The 20,947-nt window shown below is 57.1% G+C and overlaps 1 protein-coding gene across 1 annotated transcript; it reads right to left on the bottom strand.

Moving 5' to 3' along the window:
- Window positions 1-1,838: 1,838 nt before the first annotated feature.
- VEGFA (vascular endothelial growth factor A) lies at window positions 1,839-20,184 on the bottom strand. The gene is made up of 10 exons (XM_042940380.1): window positions 20,174-20,184; window positions 18,791-18,878; window positions 17,160-17,936; window positions 14,018-14,066; window positions 10,630-10,826; window positions 9,808-9,884; window positions 9,455-9,481; window positions 7,496-7,567; window positions 6,237-6,368; window positions 1,839-3,798 (listed from the first exon to the last, which is right to left on the bottom strand). Exons 1-10 carry the CDS (start codon window positions 20,182-20,184, stop codon window positions 3,777-3,779), a joined length of 1,452 nt encoding a protein of 483 aa, XP_042796314.1. The 3' UTR covers window positions 1,839-3,776.
- Window positions 20,185-20,947: the final 763 nt, after the last annotated feature.

Genomic DNA, 20,947 nt, shown 5'->3' with positions numbered 1-20,947 from the left:
AGGAAGGAGTGTTGATTGTAAACGCAGTGGTCAAGGTAGCCTCACTGAAAAGGTAACAAGACTGAAGGTAAGAGAGCCACACGTTGCCCCATCTAGGAGAAGAGTGCTCCAAGAAAAGGGGACAGCCTGTGCAAAGGCCCTGAGGTGGGAGAGCGCCTGCAGTCTGAGGAACAGAGAGGCCAGTGTAGTTGAGCTGAGTGACCAAGGCAGATCAGAAGTCATAGAGGCAGGGAGGTAGAGGCTTCCCGGAGAGTACAGGGCCTTTTCAGGCTGTTGTGTAAACTTTTGTTTTTTCCTCTGAGTAAAATAGAGTCTCTGCAGAGTTTTGAGCCAAATGGTGACATGATTTGGCTCACAGTTTAACAGACTCACTTTGGCTGTTGTGTGAGAATCAACTTAAGGGGGGGGGGGGCGGTGGCGAGAGGAGAATTGGGAGGCCAGTTTAGAAGGCTCCAGCAAATATTCACTTGGGATGACAAGAGCCTCTATCTCACGGGGCTATGGTGTGGATTCTGTGTTAACCAATGGAAAAGCCGGCAGGTGTGATGCGTGGCTGCTAGACCAAAAGCTCTGTGGGTCAGGGGCCTTGCCTTCTGTCTTCCTCACAATGTAGCCAGGAGAGGCAGAAGTCACCACCACCCCCTCAGCACCTCCCCCTGGAGGGGTGCAACAGCCTCCTTTGGGCCTCCCTGCCTCCTGCCTGACCCACTGCTGGGGTGCTCCTTTTAAAACCCCTCAAATGCTGCTCATCCCCGACAGGCCAGAGCCTCTTGGCATTGCAGACTCCCTGCGAGCTAACCCTGCCCCTCTCCTGTCAATATCCCTCACCCCTATGCACCTGAGTCCCCCCTAACACCTTTGCTCATACCATCCCTTCCGCCTGGACCATCTACTTCAACCTCCCCCCCCCCTCCCTGTTCTGTCTTCTCCTGCCCATTCTTTATGGGGCTACCAAGAGGTCAGGTCAAGAGAAGACCCCAGATTCAGCCAAGCTGGATCAGATGCCCCCTCACGTTTTATGTATCTTTCTACTGACAGATTTAAGACTGTTTCTGTGACTCCTCGCCCACCCACCCTCACCAGATCGTTGAGGAGCGGAATCATCTTATTTATAACAGCATCCATGCCCCTAGCGTGGTAGCTGGCCCAGTAAATACGATTTGAAGGAATAAAAGAGAGGCAGGAGGAAATGGATTTGGTAGCATTGCTCATAAACGCCAAAGACCCAGACAGCTTCTGCCCTGGCCAGGACCGCAGGAGAGAAGGGCCTATGCAGCAAGATGGGGTGGGGAGTCCTCTCAGGAACAAGGGCTGTGAGTCCATTTTCCAAGGGCTCAAGGAACTCCCAGACCCTCTATGTAAAACTTAACAACACCGTGGGGTCACAGGCCCACGTGAGCACCCCCTTACCACTCCCTAGCCTACTGCAGCCAAGGCCACATAGCCAAACTCAGCCCTCTCCTGTCCCCTGGGGCAGTAAGCTCAGACACATGGCCGGTTCCTTCCTCAATCAAAGGACCGGGCCTGGATCATGTGATTCCTGAAGGCAGCACTGCTCCCGGTAGGCCCTTGCTCCTGTCTAAGGTGCTGTCTCTCTGTCCCCCCATTTCAGAGCCCATACCCCACATCATGGCAGAGGGTGAACGGGGTCCCCCAGGACCAGCTCAGCCAGAATGGAAGCACCCTGGCCCCCAGCACAACAAGATGGGCGGCCTAACTACCTGGGACCCTTTTCCCAGACCTAAGACAAAATGGCACTTTCCCCAAGGGAGGAGGGAAAGGGGGCAGGAGGGAGTCCAGAACAAGGACCCAATGGAGAAGGAGAAACCAGGAGGAGCTTTGAGATCAGAATTAAATTCTTTAATACAAAATGCTTTTTTTTAAGATATATCTGTATTTCTTTGTTGTTGTTTAAAAATAAATATGTACTACGGAATATCTCGAAAAACTGTACTAGAGACAAAGATGTGATGTTAATATCTTTTTCCCACAATTATTACGGATAAACAGTAGCACCAATAAATAAATGATAACAAATATTAAAATTAAAAAAGGAGAGAGATTTAGTATGTAGAATTCTCTATTTTTTCTTGTTTTGTTTTTACATATAAAAAACAGAATAGCCATGTCTATTTTATCAGAATCACATATATACATAAACATATATATATATATATATATATATATACACAAAAACGCAAGTTGCCAAATATATATATAGTATGTAGATGTATATTGAAACCTTATTTCAAAGGAATGTGTGGTGGGGAACCAGGGAAAAGGGGAGGGCAGAGCTGAGTGTTAGCAAAATTAAATATCTGTTCAGGACAAGCTAGTGACTGTCACCGATCAGGGAACGAGAGATTGGAAACATGAATTTTATACACAAAGACCAGTACAAATAAGAGTGCAAGAGAGAGCAAGAAGAGATACATCTCATAAATAGTTGAAATTAAATATTAACCAAGAATACTGAAAAAAACCCTACTCTTTAATTAAATTAACTGTTTTAATTTCTAATTAAAAAGGGGTATTAAATAAGTATCATATATAAAACACTTTCTCTTTTCTCTGCCTCCACGGTGGGCACGTGGATCCTGCCCTGTCTCTCTGTGCCGCAGGAAGGGTCGGGTCTGGGGACAGAGGAAGGTTAACCACTCACACACACACAGCCAGGTCTCCTGGGGGGGGACAGAACTAGTGGTTTCAATGGTCTGAGGACATCAGGCCCTCCTAGGCTGCACCCGGGAAGGGGAGCTGGGAGAAGGCCAAGGCAGGAGGCCCTTCCCTTGGAGGACAAGCTGTCACCAGGCGGCCCTTCCTCCATCAATGTCTCTCTTCTCTTCGCCAAGACATCTGTCAGCAGCCTCCTGGGCATCTCAGGAGCAAGTGAAGACGAGGTGAAGGCTGCCCAGTCTCCTGAATCTTGCAGGCAGTGCCCCTGGGGGCAAGATGCCCGTGCAGCATGTGGAGAGGACCCCCAAAGTACAGCAGTGTCCTGAGGCTCCCCAAACTCCTGGTCAGAGCCAGCGTCCTCGTCCCTGTACCTGTCGTCTGTCCATGTGACTCGGGGTAGAGGCTTAGGGCCAGGGCTGGGTTTGTCGGCGTTCCCAAAAGCAGGCCAAATTTGCCCCCATGCCCTGGCCATGCACGCTTCTGGGCAGGGGAGGGGACCCTGGCCTTCCCGAAAGGGACCAAAAGATCATGCCAGAGTCTCTCCTCCCATCCTCTTCCCTGTTGGGATCTGGGTGGGGACATTCTCCTCCCAACTCAAGTCCACAGCAGTCAAATACATCCAGTGAAGACACCAATAACATTAGCAATGTTAATTTAAAAAAAGAATATATATATTTTATATATATATAAAATATATATATTTATTTTTATATATATAATATATATATATATAAATGTATGTATGTGGGTGGGTGTGTCTACAGGAATCCCAGAAATAAAACTCTCTAATCTTCCGGGCTTGGTGATTTAGCAGCAAGAAAAATAAAATGGCGATCCAATTCCAAGAGGGACCGTGCTTGGTCACCTGCCCGGGAATGCTTCTGCCGGAGTCTTGCCCTCCGGACCCAAAGTGCTCTGCGCAGAGTCTCCTCTTCCTTCATTTCAGGTTTCTGGATTAAGGATTGTTCTGTTGACGATGATGGCGGTGTGGTGGTGGTCGTGGCGGCGGCGTGGTCTGTGTCAGTCGTTCTGTATCAGTCTTTCCTGGTGAGAGGTCTGGTTCCCGAAACCCTGAGGGAGGCTCCTTCTTCCAGCCCGGCTCACCGCCTGGGCTTGTCACATCTGCAGGAGATGGGAAACAGAGGCCGGGGGTTAGGGCCAGGCGAGGGGATGCGGCGGTGAGGCAGGCAGCCTCCCCTTCCTGGGAGCCCGAGTCCCTGCAGCAGAGAGGAAGGTGAAAGCATCGTTCTGCCCGGAGGAGCCCAGCGTGAGGGGAGAGCCAGCCCCTGCCCACGGAGGCCCCGCTGGAGCAGTAGCTACGTCCAGACTCCCATCTGCCCTCCAGAGCTTACAGTCTAGTCGAGACAAGACAAGGACGAGGGGACATTTCATCACAGGCAACAAATGAGCACGAACTAAAGAACAGTCCCTACTTGACATTTCAGAGCTAGTGGTGACCAAAGTTGGACCGAGTTAGTCAACAAAGAGTCCCCGCAGAAAGAGGGGTTTCAGCTCTGCCTCTATGGGGCTGGTTTGGACAACAGAGTGGGGAGAGGACCCCAAGCAAGGGGTGGGGCTGCCCCCAAGAAAGTGAGGCTCCCACGGGAGCGGGAGCCAGAGAGGCGGGGAGGGACACATCTCCCATCACCACGCCCTCCCCTCCAGGCTCCGGCTACAGGCCCCATCTCTCTTGAGCATGTTGGCAGCAGCAGGCCTCAGGTACCGGGGTGCCCCTCCTTTCCCATATGCTGTGTAATTGATGGTGGGGGAGAGACGATCATCAACTGTGAAAGCTCCTGTCTAAGCAGAGGGGACGCCAAGAACTTTCTCGTCATGCCCCTGGCTCCTGGGCTGATTATCTTTTACCTTCTCTACTATGAGAGATCACAACTGGCCCTGCCCTTCTGAGAGCCTGGGAATGAGGATCCTAAGCCTCCAATTTGGGGTACTGAAGCTCCCCCTTACAGGGGAGGGCTCTAGAGGTTGGGGTGACTTCTGTCAGCCCCCAGGTCACTTCAGACACCCCATCCCAGACATCTCTCTGCAGAATCATCACCACAGAAATCCTAAAATGACAAGTCCCTTATCTACCCTGAGGCCCCTGGGGCATGTGAAGACCCCTCATCAGACCCTGGAGGTGGGCAGAGCCCAAGCCCAGCACTCATATACACTTCCTGTCTTCACATGCTACCAAGACAGACAGAAGTCTGCACAAACACCCCAGGGCCTCATCCCCAGCGCCCCCAGAACATCCACAAGCCACACGAACATGGGGGTGGGGGAGGCCAGCACATTCTAAGAACTTTGATAATGGAACATCTAGACTAGCTGGGGGTACCCTGACCCTGCCCAGGAGTCCCCATAAGCCCCCCACTAGGTGAAGTTTACACTGCCCAGAGGGCTCCCAGCCTTTGTGCCCAGGCCGGACTGGTATAAGCTCCATTCAAGGCATCAAGATTGCCAGCCAAACTGTCAGGGCTCTGTGCTCCTGACCTTCCCGCCTGAACTCAGTCATACATTCACTTGCACACTTGCCACTTTCTAGGTCCTCACTGTGGTCAAAGGACAGTGGTACAGAGGCCTGGAGGGTTACACAGGTGAATAAAAGCCAGGCCCTGCCGTGAGGAGTTCACAATCTAATGTCAGGAAAGTGGGCACGCCAGGGCGCCTGGGTGGCTCAGTCGGTTAAAGCGTCCAACTTTGGCTCAGGTCATGATCTCATGGCTCACGAGTTCGAGCCCTGCCTCGGGCTCTGTGCTGACAGCTCGGAGCCTGGAGCCTGCTTCCGTTTCTGCGTCTCCCTCTCTCTCTCTGCCCCTCCCCCGCTTGCACTCTCTCTTTCTCAGAAATAAATAAAAAAACATAAAAAAAAAAAAGGAAAGTGGGCACGTCCCACCCCCACCCCATCCTGGGGGCATCTGGAAATATGTGGGTTGTTTGAGGCTGTCACCATGACTACTGGAGTATTAAAGGTATCTAGTGTCCCCAAATGTTAAATATCTTAACCACCCTAAACCAACAGCCAGAGCCTGTGCCCTCTGGGACCCCAGTCTAGGAGGGACTCAGACCTGCCCCTATGAGAGACACCGAGGGGATGAGATGCCCAGCGGTGCGGACTCCAGAGGGTGGTGGCAAGGCCCCCGAGAGTGTTTGCGCTTGGTAGACGGCAGCATCCCCCACACCAGGAAGGGCCCTCGATACTAGCGGCAAAGGTAGTACTAACGACATCAGGACCAACAGCCACCACAGGACACCTCAGGACCACAGGACACGACACTCAGCCTGCGTCCACACCATCACATTAAGCCACAGCAGCCTGCCCCCTCAGGCAACCAGGGCCACCTCTGAACAGGCCCTCCCAGGCCAGGCCAGCACCTGCTGCCCACCACAGGGGCCTTGCGAGCAGAGAAGGCAGAGGTCAGTCACCAGGCAGGCAGCTAGAAGCCGAGCAAGCAGCTGGCCCCTCTCAGATGCGCCCGTGCGCACTCTCTCTCTCTTCCTCTCTCTCCCGGTCTCTGTGTGAAGCCCCTCTCTGACTCGCTCCCCCTCTGGGAACCAACCTGCAAGTACGTTCGTTTAACTCAAGCTGCCTCGCCTTGCAACGCGAGTCTGTGTTTTTGCAGGAACATTTACACGTCTGCGGATCTTGTACAAACAAATGCTTTCTCCGCTCTGAGCAAGGCCCACAGGGACTGCAAAAAGGCAAAAGGAAAGACATCTAAGCTAGAGCATCAGCAGAGAGAGAGAGAGAAAAAAAAAAAAAAAAAAACCATGCAACACCCCCTAACAGTCTGCAGCTACGCCCCCACCCAGCTTGTTGGCCCCCATACCCTTCCATGCCCTGGAAGGATCCAAGTGCTGCAGCAGAAGACAGAGAGAGCGGCGGAAAGAGGCAGCACTGGCTAGGAAGCCTGCCTGCAGGAAGAGGCAGACATAGATGGGCAGAGAGTGCAAGGAGAGGGCCACCATAAGGGGACTGCTGTCCCCTGGGGACAAGTACAAGTCTTGAGCCACAGGGCCCCCAACAGCCACCACCCCAGAAGGAGCACACATTGACTCTCCACCTGCTGGCGACAGCAATCTGAGCCGCCTTCTCCCCGTGCAAGGATTCACGCCCAGGCCCCTCCACCAAAGGTGGGCCAAAGTGGGATATGTCGGCAGGCCAAGCCCGGAGGCAGTGCCCACAGCCAGGCCACTGGTGACCAAAGGGCCCACCACAGCCTCCGACCCAGAGGAAGAGCCTCCAAACCGACGGGGAGGTTTCTGTGGGTGCCGTGGGTTCGACCAGAATAGGGGGCTCCCCTCCAGAGGCCCCAAATCCACGAGAAGGGGCTGCCATATGGTGCCTGACCCCACCCTCAGATGACAATACACTGCCTCACGTCATTCGCGCCCCTTCCTCGTGCCACGTCTGCCCTCCCCACCACCCTCAGCTTCCAGACAAGTGCAGAAGCCTGGAGCAGTGGAAACCAGTTGGGTGAGCAGGCACCAGTGCCTGGCACCCATGCCAACGTGGGCCCGCCACCAGTGCCCAGTGGGTGAGAGAAAGGTGGTGCCCAGCCAAGCCGGTGTCCCCTCCTTGAATCCTCCAGGCCCGCTCTGCCCACCTGCCCACCCCGACCCCGGACCAGCAACACCACCACCAGGTCTAGCCACTGGTGCCAATTAGTGGAGCGAGAGTGAGAGAGAGACACTGGGGGGAGAGGAGGAGGAAAGCCGGGAGAGGAAGGCAGGGGCAGGGTTAGGGGGTCCTGCAGGCGGGACTTTGATTGGGGGCCAGGGAGGCTCCAGGCAATGAGACAGCGGAGGCACCACGTACACGCTCCAGGATTTATACCGGGATTTCTTGCGCTTTCTTTTTTGCCCCTTTCCCTTTCCTCGAACTGATTTTCTGGAAAATAAAAAAACAGAGACAGACAAAGAGAGAGCGAGGGGGAAGGGGAGAGGAAAAGAAGCAGTGAGGAGGGCACACTTCCCGGAACGAGGCATCAGGAGGCTAGGGGACTCCAGGAAAGAGCTTGCACACGAACACACATGCACAGGCTGGGGTAGCAGACACTCAATGGCTCCTTCTTCTCATTTTGGCCACCCTAGGGTGGCCAACCCAGCCTCCGTCAATGCTTGGATGGGAAGCAGAGGCTGGGTGGAGGGCACAGGACCCAAAGGCCTGCATGCTCCTGGCAGCTCCTGGCAGGGGGCAAAGCCCCCTGGGCAGGATCTTTGTCCAGAACCCTGTGCAAGTGTGACCCTGAAGGTCGGGGACTGTAAAAGGTAGGCCAGAATTTGGGGAGGGCAGAGACTTGATGTGATGGGAGCAGGGGTGGGGGATGGGCTGTGCTTCAGGCACCTGCCTTCATTTCCCAGTGCAACAGTAAAGGGGTCCCTCCAGGGGCCCCGCCTCTGCAAATCCCAGCGTGGGGGGGGGAGCTACATTGGGAGCTGGCACAAGACCAAGGGCGGCACATGAAAGGCGCCAGCCTGCCCAGCCATACCCTGGGCCGAGAGGCGGGGACGGGTGCCCTCAGAGCCCCAGGCAGGCGGTAGGGTGGGGTGGGAGTTAGGGAGGCATGGAAGGAGGAGCCTGGGCGTTACTTGGCAGGGAGTTCTCTCCCCAGCCTGTCAAAGCCTGCTACACCATCTCACCAGACTCTCTTCCGAGCCCAGGCGAGCCCCCCACTCTCCCTGTGGGCAAAGCAGGCATTTGGGAAACCGGCAAGGGGGGCAGGCTGAAGCCTGTCCCCCTCAAGGGAACCAGCACTCTCCACACCTGCCAGGCCAGAGGATGCCCAGAATGTCTGCCACATGGGGAAGAAATGAGGGGAAGGCACTGAGAAGAAGGGCCAGACTATTCCCTCAAGGAGAAAGCACTGGGAAAGGGGAAGGTCTACACACACACACAAACTCACTCTCTCTCGCTCTCTCTCTCTGAGCCTGCTCTCCCAAACCACTGCTCTGGTAGCCACAGCAATTCTGGAAGTTGGGGACTTAGGGAAGAGGTAAGGGGCTGGGGCCTAGGAGTTTCTATGTCCCTAGAGCTTTGGGGGCAGACGGGATGGTGAGGTGGGGGAGGGAAGGGCACAGGTGCTCTCTCTCATTCTCTTTCCCTGCAGGCCTGCCCCCTTGCCAGTTGCTCACCCAGTTTTGAAGCCTCACTGCCCCCAGACTATGCCCCCCTGCTCCATCCTGACCCAACCCTCCACACTGAGCAACTGGAAGCTTCAGAAAATGACCAACATTCAACTCACTTCTCCCTGGCCAGGAGGGCTGAGTGTCTCTGGCCTGCCTCACTGCTACAGGAGGGCATCACCAAGGAAACATCTCAGCCGGACCCAAGTCCAACTGCGCCACCACAGCAGCCGCCATAAGAGGCCGTTTCCCCTGGCACACAAAAGGTCTCTCTGTCACCTACTCCCTCTCCCTGCGGTGGGTGATGGGAGACTAGAGCAAGCCAGGGAGCCAGTGTCCACACTGCCCCCTGACACACCAAAACTTCAAGTCCCGGCCAGGAATGACCCGGAGACCTGGAATGCATTGTCTCTTCCAAAGGAAGCTCCAGGCTCCAGGCTGGGTTTTGTCCCTAATTCTAGAGACATAATCTTCGAGTCTGCTCAATCCCACTACTACCACCACAAGTCCTCATGAGACCAACTCCCTGACCCAGTGAAGCCATCAGAACCCCCCCCCCCCACCGCCCCCCGCCCGACAGAGGAAGCCAAGAACCCCAAACCAAGATAACGGGCCAAGGAGAGGGAGAGGAGCTAAAGTCATGGCTACTTACTTTTCTTTCGCTCTATCTTTCTTTGGTCTGCAGCGGGCAGAGAAAAAGAGAAGAACAAAACAGAGAAGGGTTGAGATGGTGATGAGACCAACAAGAAGAGTCACATACTACTGTGACACATCAACACAGTTTTAATCTCTTGACACAAACTAACGCATTTAATCCTTCTAACGATGCTATGGGGGACCTAGCGTTATTATGCCCGTTTCCAGATGTAGACACTGAGGCACAGTGAGGTAAAATTAAAGTCACCCAAGATGCCACAGTGGGAAGGTGGACATGGGCCAACACGTGGCATGTGCTCAACCCTGCCGCCACATGCTGAACGAATGAGCCCGTGACCCCATCCTCACCTGCATTCACATTTGCTATGCTGTAGGAAGCTCATCTCCCCTATGTGCTGGCCTTGATGAGGTTTGATCCGCATAATCTAGAGGGAAAGGAAGCAGATCACAGAGGTTAGTGACCCAGCCAGCCATACCCAGATGGGACACCCCATGGCTCTTGCCACTCAGCACCCAGGGGTTCTACAGAGCAGGGGTGGGGGACAGAGGTAGGAGGGACCAGGGGCTCCGCCAGAAAGAGCCCCGGGCTCACCCCAACGTCCCCAACCCTGCTGATCTCAAGGAGCCCCTGTTCTTCTTGAGGGCAGACATGGCTGCACGGGTTGGCCAGGCTGGGAATTCAGGTCCTGGGTTCTCACCGGTCCCAATCCCTCCCCTCCTTTTATTTCCTCTAGGCTTTACCCTCATCCCTGGTAGCTACCCAAGAGCCACCCTCCCTGGGGTCTCAGAGCTCCCTCCCACCCTGTTCAAGCTGAGATGTGCCCTGTCGCTGCGAAGCACCACACAGCTGGCTTTTAAAACTCTCCATGGACCAGGCTCATCCAGCTTCCCAGATAGAGCCCCCAAAGAGGAAGGGCCCTCTTCCTCCAAGAGAGGAAGAGAAGGCCTCCTGTCACAGGCGTCAGCCCCTGTGGGACTGGGGAATGTAGGCATCTTTTTCTCCAAAGAAAGCAAGACTCCCCCACACGTCCCTGCGACGGACTCAGGGGCAGGAGCGGAGCAAGTCAAGTCTGGCTCCTCCTCTCAAGAGCTGCCCAGCAAAGGGCCTGGGACCACCTGTTCCCCAAGTCTAACCCCCCCCTCCCACCCCCACTCCCTGCCGATGCCCACCTGCATGGTGATGTTGAACTCCTCCGTGGGCACACACTCCAAGCCCTCGTCATTGCAACAGCCCCCGCATCGCATCAGGGGCACACAGGATGGCTTGAAGATATACTCGATCTCATCAGGGTACTCCTGGAAGATGTCCACCAGGGTCTCAATGGGACGGCAGTAGCTGCGCTGGTAGACATCCATGAACTTCACCACTGCGTGGGATGGGGTGACACGTGAGCCCAGCAGGTCACACGAGAGATGGCCGGCTCCTAACTCCGCCCAGCTTGGGAAGGCCGCCCCTCAGAGTTCCTGTGAGAGGTACCCACTTTCGGGCCGGTCCTTCCAAAACTCTAACCTAAGTCCCTCCGGCTGTGGTTGGCATCCTTCCCTAAGCTTTCCACCATCAGCACTGATGAAGGCCTGGTTTTATTCCAAAGATCACACCAGGCTGTCAGGTTCTGCCAGAGATAACCTGCCACATGTGATCCCGCTGCCTCGCCATGACAGCCGAGCGCATTCTTGGGTCAGCCTCGATGCCAGGACATAGTTCGAGCACGAGTTTACTTGCTGAGGGGTGATCTAAGTTGCCCGTGAAAGGAGCAACAGCCAGCTTGGCAAACCTACTCCCCGTTTTCCTACAACCTCTGCCACACCACCCTCCACCCCAACAGCCAATTAATGAGCACTTATTATATGCTGAGCAAGGTGTGCAGTAGCCCATAGTTTTCATGGCCAACAATTCTCCCCGCACGACACCATCAGGTTCCAGTAGGAGGCCCATTTTACCAAGAGGGAACTGGAGGTTCAGAGAGGCTGAGTAACTCGCCCCAAGGCCACACTTCACTAAGTGTTAGAGTTCAAATCAGTTCTGCCATGGAAGCCTTCCCAAGGCAAGCGACATCGTGTGAAAACAGACGGGAAGCACCGCAGGGGGCGCTGTGCCACCTGCCAGACCCCTCCCCAGACGCAGGGTGGGAAAGCGGTAAGCATCAGCACAGGGCCTGGGCCGGCCCGGAATCAGCAGGTGGCAGTGGGTGGGCACACTATGCAGGCCCTGCCAGCCACCGATAACCCCGCCCAAGAGGGCAAACTGCTTGCATCATGGAAAAAACGGTGCTGCCATTGCAGCCACGGAGCGTTTCTAGAAGCTGATCTGGAGGGAGAGCAGGGTAAAGACAGCTTCCCAGGCCGGCCGTGGAGCCTGGGGTGCACTGGAGCATGAAGGGGTAATTCTAGGCCACAGGGGCGGGGTCCTTGAGAATAGATGCAATCAGGACCTGGACTGAGGACTCCAAATTGTGGCCCAGACTGCCACTCTCCCTCTCTCCCTTTCTCTCTGACACACACACACACACACACACACACAACCCCCACACAGTAATCCTGTCCCTGAAATGTATTTCCCCTGCACAGGAAGAAGGAGCAGCACCCAGGCCATGAAGTAGTCCAAGCTCAGGCCATGACTTGGTATAACCTTGGGCCAGTTCCTTCCTCCCTCTCTGGGCCTCAGACTGCACATCTGTGTAAATGGGTTGGGAGGGGGCATGTTTAAAGACACTGAGAGCGAGGCTGAAATGTGGGGTTTTGTTTTCCCTTTCCAGCCCTGTGAATAAGCATTCTTTCTCAGCCCAGGTAACAGTCTGGAACCTCACCAAGGCATGTGAAGGGCCACCCCCTAGCCTGCCTCTCCCAGAAACAAGCTGAGCCTCCTCCTCCCTCCAGAGGGTAAAGGAAGATGAGCCCCGGGGAGCAGGGTTGGGGGGCATATACACAATAGGTGGGTTGAAATTTGGGAGCTGAGGGGAAGGCCACAGTTGTGACAACAGCAGGATAGTCCCCGGCCTTGCCTGAGATCTACTTCCCCTATGCAGACAACAGGCATAGAATTCTCTCCTCCACCCTCAGAGGGGTTAAGGCAAAGCACCTTCAAAAAGAATGAAGCCCAGGGATCTGAAGAAGCCCTTTTCTAATCCAAGTCTATATCGAAGATGACTGAAGAATTCTTGACCTGACACTGTGTTATGGCTGGGGACACAGGCCAGGTTTGGGGCCCCACCCAAGACAGGAAAGCAGAAAGGTCTGGCCTGGGCCGTGGCCGTGGGTTGCTGAAGCTAAAAAGACACAGGCGAGGAATTCCTTGGAAAAGCTCCCTGGAATCCCTAAGGGCCGTGCGGCGGAGGAAGGTAGAGGGGAGAACCTCACCCAAACCCTTCACACCCCAGCCACTGCCTCTAAGGAAAACCGTCCCACTTCTGCACAGGCCATAGACATACGTCTACTCCAACATCAAGCTGTCTTGCTTTTCCTTATTTCTTGAAGACAATCTTTTCCCCAAGCAAACAAAGACCATTTGCTTGCCTCTCCCAGACCACAGAGACCACCGAGAGACCGATGGCGGGTGGGCACACACTGGGAGCCAGGAGCTGTGAGTGGCACAAGCTGTGGAGTGGCTGGGAAGCCAGGCCCCGGGCCAAGGAAAGAGCTCCTGAGGGAAGGAGGCAGAACCGGCTGGGCATCACCACCGGCCCAGGGAGTGCAAACACCGCCCCTGGCCACTACCCTGGGCCACGCTGGATTTGGGTCAGAAAACGAGCCCCAAGGAAGACCCCAGGGCCTTCTCTCCTCAGGGGTGGGGAGCTGGGGGAGTGGCATCAGGCATTCCTCCCCCAGGCTGAAGCAGAGGCCGCATTCAGTGTTGGGGGAGAGCCAGGGCTTCCCTGGAGAAATGGGAGGGTCCCTGCTCCAAACCACAGAGGAACAAAAGGCAGGCGGACTCTAGTTGGGCAGGGGGCGGGGCACCTGGGAGCTACAGCCAGCCCTCTGCTGGCCCAGGAGGGAAGTTCACAGCACCTAAACCTATCCCACCCAGAGGGCAGAGGAGATTGTAGGGCCTTCTCTCCACCCGCTAAGGAATGCAGACTGTGGGGAGAGGTCCCACGAGGTGGGGCCCCCCTGCACCTCCAGCTCACGCACAGCTAGTTCACTGGACAGCAAGGGTCACAGCCCCCTCCACAGAGGCCCCACAGGTGTGATGCAGCTGGGTTGGATGTGACAGAGAATACCCATCCTCCCCTGAGGGCAGGTAGGACAAGGGACACCTCCCTTGACACCGGGGATCTTTGAACACTGCCTTCCTGGTCTGTGTTCACAGCTGCCTCTCCAAGTAAAATTTTACTGGAAAGAGCAGAAGGAAAAGGCAACACATCCTATTTGTAGCAGAGGCCTGACTAGGAAAGAGAGTCCTCCAGAACAGAGGGTTACTCTCATGGTACTCCCCTCTTCCTTTCTTGATCCCCATCCCTGCACCCCTTCCTGCCCCCATAGCCCTGAAAGAAAGGAATCGGTCCTCCCCACCCATCCCCTGGGGAGACAGGTACCCCACCCAAGAGCCAAGGGGACTCACCTTCGTGGGGTTTGTGCTCTCCATCTGCCATGGGTGCAGCCTGGGACCACTGAGGACAAAACAAAGAGCAAGACATGGGCATGAGCAGGATGCAAAGGCCCAGCCACCTGCCCAGGCAGCAGCCTCTGGCTTCTCCAAGGCTGCTGAGTGGAACAAGGCACCTGCAGGGCTCCCCACAGCACAGAGCATGCCCTCCACCCCTGCACTGCTCTAATTCTGAAGGAAGAAAGAAACTAAGCAGATATTGGGGGGTAGGAAACTAAAAATACAGGAGAAAAACACCAGAATGCTGTGCTGTCCAGGTCCCCGCCCCTTCCCCACATTACCTCCCTCCCAACTCCCCCTCACTCCCCATCCCCCGCCCACACGCACCCCTGGCCACAACGGTCCATTGCTGAGTTAAGTTAATTTTCTCAGACCCCTGACTCCCTGGTCCAAAGCCATGGTAAGTATTAAGGTCAAATAGGAGGACAAATTTGGACTGAGGCAGGAAGGAAAGACTGGGGGCGAGAAAAACAACATGGTGACCTTCTCTTGCTGACATGACAAATACCAGGGTGAGCTGGTGCTGGGGAGGGAGGGGGGGTGCAGAGGAACGAAGGGCGCCAACCACCCTCCCCCATCCAAACTCCTCCTTCCTCAGGAACATTCAGCAGATATCCTCAGGTATATTCAGCAAACCCACAGGTTGTCTAGATGGTAAAACCAGGGAGGAAACCCTGGAGGAGGGGAGAGCCCATTTCTCCCAGCACACAAATCTCCCCAGAGCCTGAATGTATCTCCAGAGCCCCAAGCCTCACACTCCCACCTCACTCTCTGGTTTCTTCTCCCTCCCAGACTGAGGGGGTCCCAAGCCCCTCTCACCTGGCTGTGCACTCTCCTCAAAGGCAACCAGGAAAGCCTTCTATGCCTTAGCACTGCCCAGCCCCTAGGGGGCCCCCTACACCTCCTAGGCCTGAGGCTTCCCCTATCCTCCCCATCCCTCCCCACCCCCACAAGATCATTCCTCCCCTCCCCACAAGCTGTGAAGGTCAACAAGCCCAACCATGTGGACCTGACAGCTAGGAGCAGGCAAAGGCTTCTCCCAGCCCTTCAAGGAGGCCTTTGGTTCTCACCAGCTGGCCACCTCACTTGCCCTTCTTTGGGGGCAGATCCCCAGCAGCAGAACTGTACTCCAGCCCACGGAACTGCAGACCACCCTGACAGAGTCTCACTGTCTGTCTGTCTGTCTGTCTCCTTCCCACACATCCCCAGGGCACCCCAGATCCCCCAGCCTTGTCCCTAGGGCCAAGGTCACGTAACAGTTTCCAGGATCCCAGCTGGATAGACTTCCATTGCAGCTCTCCCTCAGGGACCCCCTGGAGTCTCCACTTTGCTTCTCACCCATCCCAACAATACCCTCTGGTTTCCTTCTGCCAATGTTCTATGTCCTCCGCTCCTCTTGGGCCCCAATGAGGAAAGGGGACAGAAACTTCTTAACCCCTTCCAAGGCCAGGGGGCACTGGGAGGGGTGGCTCTAGGCAGGGAGAGGCCAGGTGCCCTTCTCTGGGGGCCTCTGAAGGTCACAGTGTGGCCGGGCTGCCATTCCTCCCCCTCCCCCCCCCCCCTTGGAGGCCTGGAGCCAAGGCCTTTGTGCCAGGGTCTGAGGAACTCAGAGTGGCAGCAAGGACCCCAGCCCATTTCCTTCCTTCTGCCTCTCTCCAAGGGGACTCTGGCTGAGAGAAGGTACAAGAGAAGAGCATAAAAGGACCCCTTAGGTGACTCTGAGAAGCAAGTTGGGTGGGCAAGTTTGGAGTTCCAAAAAACCACCTGCTCCTGCTCCAACACCCCCCATTTCACCAGGACAAAGTGTGTTTGCAAGGCTGGCAGGAGCTCCTTCCAAAGGTGCGGGGAAAGCTGGTCCCACACTATCCATATCACAGCAAAATTTAAGCCATTTTTCCAAAAAGTGTAAAGTAAACTGGAATAATGACACTATTTAATTCCTCTCTTAGCCCATCCCCATAAAAGCTAAAGGCACAGCTCGGAAGTGTGGGGGAGGGGAGCAAAGCAGACTGTCACCGAGTCCGGACTTTAGGTAGTCTGACAAAGCACCAGGGTGGGCCCTTGCACCCCGACCTCTGACAGTGATCGTCTTTTCCCTGGCCTCTGGGGTCAGAGGCGGGTTACACGGGTCTTCTCATCAGAGGGTAGTGAAAAGTAGAAAGGTGGCAGGGGCTTCTCTCCACTTTAGGGAAGAAATGGGGAAGGGGTGTCAAGAAATTTCCTCCTAGCACAGGAGAGGGCTAGGGGCTGGGGACGGTGGGGGGGGGGGGGGGGGGGGGGTTCTCCAGATCCTCTGGCTAGGGATACCTCGAGAGGTCACCTTCCCGTGGAGGGCCGACGGGGGAGGGGCGCCGCTCGCCGCCCGGGGCTCCCCGCTCGGGCCGCCGAGGCTCCGGGAACACGCGGCCGGCCAGGCCCGGGCTGATGTAATCGGCTCCGCGCCGCGCGCGCCCGGCCGGGCGGGGGAGGGCGGGCACCGAGCGGGACGCGAGCGGGGACGGGCGGGGGTGCCTTGGCGCAGGTGGCCCGGCGGAGACCGGGGGTCCCCTCGGCAATCCACCCCGAAACTTTTCTCAAACTCGTGGCGAGGGCCGAAGAGATCGAGCTGCAGTGACAGCAAGCCCCCTCTCTCGCCCGCGCCCTGCCCCCTCCACGCTCTCAGCCCTCCCTCGGTCCAAGGTCTGGGCACCCCCCTGCCCGTTGGGCTCCGGCTCCCGCCCCCGCTGCCCGGACTTCCAGTTCGTCGGGGACCAGCGGCCAGGAGGAGCAAACTTCAGCCGCCGGCGGCAGCGCAAGCCCAGCCCCCTCGGCCTCCTCCTCCGGCTCCCGCCCTCCGCTGGTCGGCCCAGATCGTACGTGCGGTGACTCTGGTGGGTGGGCAGGGCCCGCGTGGGCGGTGAGATTCTATCCTGGTGCCCTCCCACCTAGCGCGCGCCCCCTCCCCCTACACGTACGAGGATTGAGGGGGTAGCCGCGCGCCCGGTGCCCAAGGACCCTCGTGGGGTACGGAGCCCCCACGCGCGCGCTCGCACGCACGTCCCCAGCGGGGAGAGGCGCTCGAAGCGGCCCGCGACGCCTGGTGGGCACGGCCGCTTACCTTGGCATGGTGGAGGTAGAGCAGCAAGGCAAGGCTCCAATGCACCCAAGAGAGCAGAAAGTTCATGGTTTCGGAGGCCCGGCCGGGGCCGGCGCGGCTAGCGCTCCCTCTCCGGCTCGGGCTGCGGGGCGGCCCGCTCTCCTCGGCGCCTAGGCGGGCTCCTCTTCCTCCCGGAGCCGAGGCCCGGGCCAGGGCCTGGGTCGCGCGCGCGGCTGGGGCACTGTCTGCGCACACAGCCGCCTCACCCGTCCATGAGCCCGGCTTCCGAGCTCCGAGTCGCCACCGCGGCCCCCTCTCCTCTTCCTTCTCTTCTTCCTCCTCCCCCTCCTCCGACTGCGGCTCCTCCCGGCCCGGGCTAGCACTTCTCCCGGTTCCGCTCGGCTCGGCTGCCCCGGCGCGGACCACGGCTCCTCCGGAGCGAGAACAACCCAGAAGTTGGACGAAAAGTTTCACTGCAATGCCGCGAGCCCCGACCCCCTCCACCCCGCCTCCAGGCGCGGGCTCCGGCTCTTGCCCGCGGCTCGCCGCCGCGTCCACCCTCGGCCGCCGGCCGGGGAGGAGGTGGGCGCTGGGGCGGGGGGCGGTGTCTGTCTGTCTGTCCGTCAGCGCTGCTGGTCCGATGCAGGATCCCAAGGGGGAGGGCTCACGCCGCGCTCTGGCGGTCACCCCCAAAAGCAGGTCACTCACTTTGCCCCTGTCCCTGTCGTTGCTCGCTCGCCTGCGCGCGCTCTCTGACCCCGTCTCTCTCTCTTCCTCGACTTCTCTCTGGAGCTCTTGCTACCTCTTTCTTCTCTCTGCTGGTTTCCAAAATCCGAAGTGATTTGGAGAAGTAAAGGAGCAATCTCCCCAAACGGTCGGCCCGATTTAAGCGGGGAATGGGAAGCAAAAATAAATTAAAACGGGAAAAAATGTGGATATTTAAAATTGCTTAAGAAAAAAAAGAGGAGGGTAAACCCTGGATAAATGAATATCAAATTCCAGTGCGGAGACCTCTGGCTAGTGACCCCGCCGGTTCGTCCGCCTCGCCGCTGCGCCTCCCGACCCAGCGCCGCTGCCGCCGGCTCCACTCGCCCCCCGCGCCGCGGCCTCCTCGCAGCCCGGCTGCCCCAAGCCTCTGCGCTCCTCACCACTAGCGGCCGCTTAAAAATCAGACCCGGCTTGTCCCCGCCTGGACCCCGCCCTTGGAACGCCCTGGGGGCGGGGACAGGCCCAGTCTCGTCGCCTCTCCCGCTGCCCCGCGTGCCCCTCGGGCCTTCCCCTGGGACGTGTAGCAAAGCCTGCCCCCCCTACCCGTAAAGGGGAAGCTCGACCCCCACCTAGGTTCACAGCCCGAAAATCACCCATCCGCCCCCCTTTGCCCAGACACACACACGCCCGCGTGGTATTGGGGGGAAGGGAACAGGAAAGTGAGGTTATGTGCGGACAGGGCTCGAGAGCTATTCCTTCTTTGCTGGGAATATTGGAGGGAGGGGCGTCGGGGCGGGCAGGGAGTCGGATAGGGACGGGTGGGGAGAAGGACATACAGATCTATTGGAATCCTGGGGTGACCCCTGGCCTTCTTCCCACTCCAGCACTCTCAGCCCGCCCCCCCCCCCACACACACACACACTGACACACGCGTCCTCACTCACACGCAGACGCTGCTCTCCCAAGTTCACCAGCTTCCCTGTGGTGGCCGAGCGCCCCCTAGTGACTACTGCCTGCACACCCCAGCTCTGGCTTAAGAGGGAATGGGCTTCAGAAAGAGGGTGGAGGGATACTACCCCTGACCCCCTTGTTTCTGACCTCCCTAACAGAGGCATGTTTGGGACTCGAATGGACCCGTGTGCAGCGAGCCCAATGCTGGGCACAGGAGACGTGATGTACCCATGTGGACAATGTGCCCATCTGGAGACCTCATCTGGCCTGCTGACATCAGAGTGAGCTACAGCCAACAGACTGGGGTGACTGGGGTCCTTTGGGAAGTGTCCAGGGAGACTTTCCTGGGGAAAATTATTTGGCACTAAGTTTGTGGGGCTGAAAATGGGAAGCCGTGTGGTTCTGGGGTTAGTCAGTGGCCCAGAGGAAAGAGGACCTGTTGGAGCCCACGTATGCACTGTGGAGTCTGGCAGAGCCCAAAGGGAGAGGCAGCCGGGCAGACAGAAGCCCTTGTTCCTGCTCTCCCCCCCAACCCCAGATGTTGCCAGGGAACTGAGGCCAGGGGGCTGGTGGGGGCGGATGGAGGCCAGGGCCTAAGTGATGATTCAAACCTACTCACCAATGCTAAGGAACGTCTGTAGGCCAGCTGCCCGGAGCTCCCACCAGGCTGGGGGCCAAGCCTTCTATCTGCCCCAGCCCAGGCTCTTAGCTCATCTTCTGAACAGAATTGGGGTTTCTCCTTGGTACCCTTAGACCCCCAGGGTCCCTTGCCTACTTCTCCCAGCTGGCGGCCTCTCTCCTCTTTCCCCCAGTCCCCCCCTTCCTTCAAAGCTCCCTTCTCCTCCAACTCCCCTGGTCTTCCCTGAGTGCTCCCGAGGCCCCCCACCCCACCCTTGCATATAGGAACCAGCCTGGAAAAATTCCTGGTTGGGCTTTGACCCAATAGCTCCCAGGTTCCCCCCAGGGAACAAAGAGGGGGTTCTGATACCTGAGGGAAGAGAGGGACCAACCAGTCTCATTATGAATCCAGATCAGTGCCAGGTCCAGGGCTGATGTAGCCTCTGTGAGTGCCAAGGCTGAGAACTGGACTGTGACGGCATCCCCCAAATTGACCAAACGATCTAGGGAGGTTACTCAGCCAACCCCCTGCCTCAGCACATGGTGCTAGGTTACCTTTTTAGTAGCCCAATTCCACACGAGTGGTGTCCTGATGCCCCTATGAGCAGAAGGGCTGCCCACCCCCATCCCATCCTACCCTTTCCATCATTCATGCCTCCAGTCCTGCCTGAACCACCTGGCAGGCTCCCCAGCACAGGGACGAGGTCTCCTTCCAGTTAGGAAATGTTTATTTGCTGGCTCAGGGCCCCCCTCCTTACCTAGGCTCCATGCTCCAAGCTGCTGTATGGAAGATAGAAGCGAAGCCCTTAAACATCCTCCTTCCAACCTGGTCCACCTCTAGTGCAGCCAGAGCACAAGATGTGTGGGGGCTTTGGCAGAGATCCCCTCCCTCACCCCTGCAGAGCAAAGGAGCAGGCAGAGCCCAGGACGGAGTCTCCCAGCAGCACGAGCAGGGGCTCACCCTGGTCCCCTCCACGGCATCCTTCTCACCTCAGCCTTCCCTGGCCCCTAAGGGGCCAGAAGAAGGGGTCATACTAAAAGACCCTGAATTTGAGAGGAGAATGGAGGGGTTCCAAGGTGGAGGTGGGTGTCATTGTCATAATAATCCCAGGGCTCTCCCCAAACTGACCCAAACATCCCCCTTGGTGGTATTCAGCAAGGTGTGTTTCAGCTACCTATGTGAGATTCCCTCTGTGGGCTTGGCCCAGGGAACCAAGGGAATGAGGGGGCCGAACTGCACCCTGACCTGAGGAGCTTTTGAGCAGGCTTCATTGGGGTGGGGAGGGGTCTCCCAGCCCCGCCCTTCATTTCAGAGACACAGCCTGGTGGTGACTCAGAGGAGGGTCAACTCTGGATGCTATCCCCCAGGGCGGTGTCACCAGCTTTCCCAACAATACACTGTAATGATGTACGATACCCGGCCAGTGCCCACGTGAGCATCGAATTGAGAGCCCGACACACCTGGGTCGTCAAAAAAGGGGACGAAGCACACAGAATCAGGAATGCAAATCAACAATCGGTAGACCACATCG

Source organism: Panthera leo, chromosome B2 (genome assembly GCF_018350215.1).
Source record: "Panthera leo isolate Ple1 chromosome B2, P.leo_Ple1_pat1.1, whole genome shotgun sequence".
In the NCBI taxonomy this organism is placed as follows: domain Eukaryota; kingdom Metazoa; phylum Chordata; class Mammalia; order Carnivora; family Felidae; genus Panthera; species Panthera leo.
The sequence above is the reverse complement of the archived record's forward strand: the minus strand, read 5'-3'. Positions and strand labels throughout refer to the sequence as shown.